This window comes from Arachis ipaensis, chromosome B01 (genome assembly GCF_000816755.2).
Source record: "Arachis ipaensis cultivar K30076 chromosome B01, Araip1.1, whole genome shotgun sequence".
NCBI classification, from domain to species: Eukaryota; Viridiplantae; Streptophyta; class Magnoliopsida; order Fabales; family Fabaceae; genus Arachis; species Arachis ipaensis.
The window spans coordinates 114,409,830-114,414,768 of NC_029785.2; the positions used below are offsets into that span (position 1 = coordinate 114,409,830).

The 4,939-nt window shown below is 40.6% G+C and overlaps 1 protein-coding gene across 1 annotated transcript; it reads left to right on the forward strand.

Annotated features, from left to right (window-relative positions):
- On the forward strand, positions 3,206–4,765 carry LOC107633002 (NAC domain-containing protein 100). Its single transcript, XM_016336639.2, has 3 exons — positions 3,206–3,530; positions 3,619–3,896; positions 3,973–4,765. Exons 1-3 carry the CDS (start codon positions 3,341–3,343, stop codon positions 4,495–4,497), a joined length of 993 nt encoding a protein of 330 aa, XP_016192125.1. The 5' UTR covers positions 3,206–3,340; the 3' UTR covers positions 4,498–4,765.

The window sequence follows — 4,939 nt, forward strand, 5'->3', positions numbered from 1 at the left end:
TATGGATTTTTTTATTTAAATTAAATAAATATAGTATTTACCAAAATAAATAAACGTCGAAGAAGTTACCAAAATACATTCTCAGTCACACTCAAGTACTGAGGGTTATTGTCTAAAATAGCCACATCTCGGGTGTACTGACCCTGTGCTGTGATAGGGTATTTGCAAATCATATCTCAAATGCAACCATGATATGAACATAAGTATATCTCGGATACACTGCACCTGAGATACGCGTGTTTTTTGATACGGGTCAGTGCATCCGAGATAAGGAAAAATATCGAAATGTCCCTCCTCAGCATTCGAGATATAGTCAAGATTATAATTAGGATCTCAGCATCCAAGATATGTTGTAGAATAAGTCTATTTATAGAGACCATCCCAATACTTCTCCTCACACAATTCACAAACTATTCTTCTTTTTCTCTTCTTTCGGTAATCAATTCTTTTTTTGTGGTGGTTTATCTTAATAAGATAGTCAAACATGGTGATGAAGGAGTGATTTTTGAGTCTGACAAGAATGTGATGTTGCGCACTTAACGGGTTGATACCCTGGATGCGCTAAAGACGGTCATGCTGAGCAATATAGGGGGAGTAAGAACAAAGGAGGTTGGACGGGTTGCATATAAATTTCTGTATGCGCTTCCGAATAGTGGATTTACCAACCGATTATTCTGGATAGATGGGAATCATCAAGTGAGGGTAATGTTCGATGTACATGCATGGCTGATGCCCTAACATGTGATGGAGTTGTATGCTGCGGTCCGTGACGTAGTTGTTGGTAGTGGGCAGTCTCCTTCGGCTCCTGAAGTCGTGTCGGTCAAGGCGACACTGATCCACTATGCCCAGCCTCATGATAGTGCCGACGATTCTGACAGTGAGGGCAATTCAACCTATGTTGCTGGGTCCAGGTCGTCAAGCGATACAGTATCAGAAGATGAGTTTGTACCGGAGACTCCCAGCAGCGTGTTGGTAGGTTTCTGCTGCCTCCCCCTTTGGCTATTCCTCGACTGTCGGATGTTCCTAACCATTATCAGACGTTAAACTTGGATGCAATGCAGCCGAACGATCTTTTGAACGCTGGGGACAAGGAGGATTACAACACGGATGGTGGGGTAGAATTTTGAATTGGGCATAGATTCAGCAACCGAGAAGCATTCCTAATGGTGGTTAAGAACTACAATATTCGACGGAATGCGGAGTACAGAGTTCTGGAGTCAGATAGGCTTAAATATCATTGTCAATACAAGAAATTCACCAATGGTTGTAACATTGCGACTGGTACTTGGATGCTTTGGGTACACTATCCTTGAGATGGTGGATTGGGCTCTTCGTTTCAGGAAGGATTTGTGGTTGCAACATTGCGACGAAGGTCGTCGGTATGGTCACATGACGACGAACCTATCAGAGTGTATAAATGTCATGTTGAAGGGAACGAGGAATCTTCCAGTGGCAGCGATTGTTCGGGCAATGTATGAGAGGTTGCAACAGCTGTTCGTGCGTAGAGAACGCGAAGCACATGCTCAGTTACAGGGTGGACAAATCTATTCACAGTAGCTGTTGGCAGCTATAGATAAGAACGGAGAGAGCCTACCGATGATGCGAGTCACCCATTGTGATCGTAGGGCATCCATTTTTAGCGTGGAAGAGATGGAGCCGGTGGATGGTTGGTCACAGACTTCATATCGCGTTCGTCTGACCGAGCGTACATGCGACTGCAGCCTGTTCCAGTCATTGCATTACTCATGTCGACACGCCCTGGCAGCATGTGCACGATGGCCTCTGTATTCAAGGTATACGAGAGGGAGTTTTCGCTGATACCAGACGAAAAGATGTGGCCTTCATGGTACGGTGCACGCCTGAAGCCCAACTCAGCCATGCGAAGGAAGGCATCGGGAAGGCCGGTATCCACTCGGATCTGGAATGAGATGGATGCCATTGAGCGTGCGGAGAAGAGATGTGGGCTCTGCTGTGGAGAGGGCCACACCAGACGTGGGTGTTCCAATGCGTCCCACTCAGATCCATGACGACGCATGCAATTTAGAGTTCAGGCCTTTTAGTTCCAATGTTGTCACTTTGATATAATGATTGTTAACTAATGTGTTTAATGTGTAATGAAGCATGATTTCTATATAACTAGTTACTTTCGATATTACATTTTTTATCTACAACATTACAATATTTTCGTAAAAAAAGCATTCACTAAAATGGATAAACAAATAGAGGACAAGTCTGGTAATACCCTGGTAATTTCTCCTTATCTCGATGCAGTAACCCGAATCAGAAAACACGCGTATCTCGGGTGCAGTGTATCTGAGATATGCTTATGTTTATATCGCGGTTGCATCCGAAATATGATTCGCAGACACTAGTCTATCACAGTATGGGGTCAGTGCACCTGAGATGTGGCCATTTTGGACAATGATCCTCAGTACTCGAGATGTGACTGAAGATGAATTTTGGTAATTTCTTCAACATTTATTTATTTTGATAGATACTATATTTATTTAATTTAAATAAGAAAGGTATTATACGTTTAAAAATATAAATATATAACTGAATAAAAGAGAAAAGAGCAACCTAGTGTAAAGTGTTATAGAAAATGTAATATGTAAATAGTCTAATATATATAATGCAAAGTTTCAGTGTTTAATTTCGTAATTTAAGCCAATAACATATAAAAAATCCTACAAATACATCTTAACTGATATCCCAAAATTTTATTTTTACCTAAATAATAAATACTAATGTAAAAATTTTTTACAATGTTACTGCACAGCAATGAATATCTGACTCTTCTCAAGATTAGCATATGACTAATCATGAAGAATTCAAAGTTACTTACATGATAACAACAAATTACCTAGTTCAATTAAAAAGAAAAATAAATAAATAAAGCGTCTGGTGATAAAATTTGTAGTGATAAAGTATAAAGAGTATCCAGTTACATAAGTGCGACAACAAAGTGATACTCCATCAACATACACTAGCATGGTGATAATTAGATGCATGGTATTTGGGCAAGTGAGCAGAAAACAAAATTAGCCAAAGTATTATGACACAATAATTATCTCATCTCATGATAAATCAAATAATTTGGAATGGGAATGAGTGCTTTAGCCTTATAAACAAAAAACGAAGCAAGTTGGCTTACATGCCACGTTTCTCTTTCTCTCTCTTCCCCCAGATAGCAGTAGTATTTAGGTGCCTCCTTTTTCTCTCCTTCGTTTTCCCTTCTCATTATTCACATCCATCTCCATATTCCATCTCTCTTTCCTCTCCTCCCCTCTCTCTATATATTGAAAGTAAAAGAAGTAAGAAAGAAAGAAAGATCAGAGCAATGGAAAAAGTGGCATCATTGGTGTTGAAGGAAGAGGAGCAGATGGATTTACCTCCGGGGTTTCGGTTTCACCCAACTGATGAAGAGCTCATAACCCATTACCTATACAAGAAAGTTATTGACACCAACTTCGCCGCAAGAGCCATTGGCGAAGTCGACCTTAACCGCTGCGAGCCTTGGGATTTGCCATGTAACTAACACCACCAACATCAATTCATTATCTTCTCTCATCTCTCTCTCTCTCTAATTCTCTGATTATTTTACTTTTATTTGTTTAGGGAAAGCGAAAATGGGAGAGAAAGAGTGGTACTTCTTCTGCGTGAGGGATAGGAAGTATCCGACCGGGTTGAGGACAAACCGGGCCACGGAGTCTGGGTACTGGAAGGCAACCGGGAAAGACAAGGAGATTTTTCGAGGCAAATCTCTCGTCGGAATGAAGAAAACGCTTGTCTTCTACAAAGGAAGAGCACCTAAAGGAGAGAAAACAAACTGGGTCATGCACGAGTTCAGGCTGGAGGGAAAATTCTCCATCCATAACCTCCCAAAAACCGCAAAGGTAAACCAATATACCCTGTTTACTGTTTAATTTCCTCTGTTTTTTCCAACTTGGAATTGAACAATCTTTGTGGCAGAACGAGTGGGTGATTTGCAGGGTGTTTCGGAAGAGTTCAGCTGGCAAGAAGGTTCACATCTCTGGAATCATGAGGCTCGACACTTTCCGAACTGAATTGGATTCTTCCGGTCTACCTCCCTTGACGGAGACCTCGCCCTCTTTCGACACCATCCATGACGAATCGCCTTACGTGCCCTGCTTCTCCAATCCAATTGATGTTCCAAGAAACCAAGCCGCAGGCGGAAGCGGAGGAGGAGGAGGAGTCTTTGGTGGTTCCTTCCCCAACAACTCCTCCTCTTCTGTTTCCGCCTACGCGGTTTCTTCCAACATTCTCCCAAGGATGCCGATTTGCGGCGGTTCCTTGTACTCTACTCAACATCAAGATCAGAGTATCCTGAGGGCGTTGTATGAATCGAACGAAAGGGAAATGATCAGTGTGTCACAGGAAACAGGCCTCACTACTGAGATGAACGTGGAAACCAATTCCGTGGTGTCCAATTTTGATATAGGGAGGGCTCACTTTGAGAGCTTGTGGAATTACTGAAAACTTCAAGATTTAATTAACTACTAGGGTTTGATTGTGTTACTCTTGTTTGTTTGTTTGTTTGTGTATTTGTCTGTAGATTTTATGATTTACATTTACGTGTGTAAAGAGATTGTGCTCATGATACATGAATGTGTCATCATGTTATTATGTAAGTAAATCTTAAAAGCTGAATTTGTGAAATTAAGCTCTGTGATTTAGCATGTTATTTTTGTTTTCATGATAAAAAAAGAAAGATATGAGAATGAAAAGTTATTATTTAGGTACCGTAGCTTCTTCGTGTTGCTTATCTGGATTGAATCAGTACGGTCCAGCTAATAGTAAGAGTATGAGGCGTGACCTTCATTCTGTTAATTTATGAATTCTATCTATATTTGATTAGTTAATTTACCCGTGTCTTAGTTTGATAAATTTTTTTATTTTTTTAAATTATAACATCTTT

Coding starts and splice junctions, on each gene's coding strand:
- LOC107633002 (XM_016336639.2), top strand. CDS start 3,341: ATGGAAAAAGTGGCATCATTGGTGTTGAAGGAAGAGGAGCAGATGGAT. Junction 3,531..3,618: donor CGAGCCTTGGGATTTGCCAT/GTAACTAACACC, acceptor TTATTTGTTTAG/GGAAAGCGAAAATGGGAGAG. Junction 3,897..3,972: donor ACCTCCCAAAAACCGCAAAG/GTAAACCAATAT, acceptor TCTTTGTGGCAG/AACGAGTGGGTGATTTGCAG.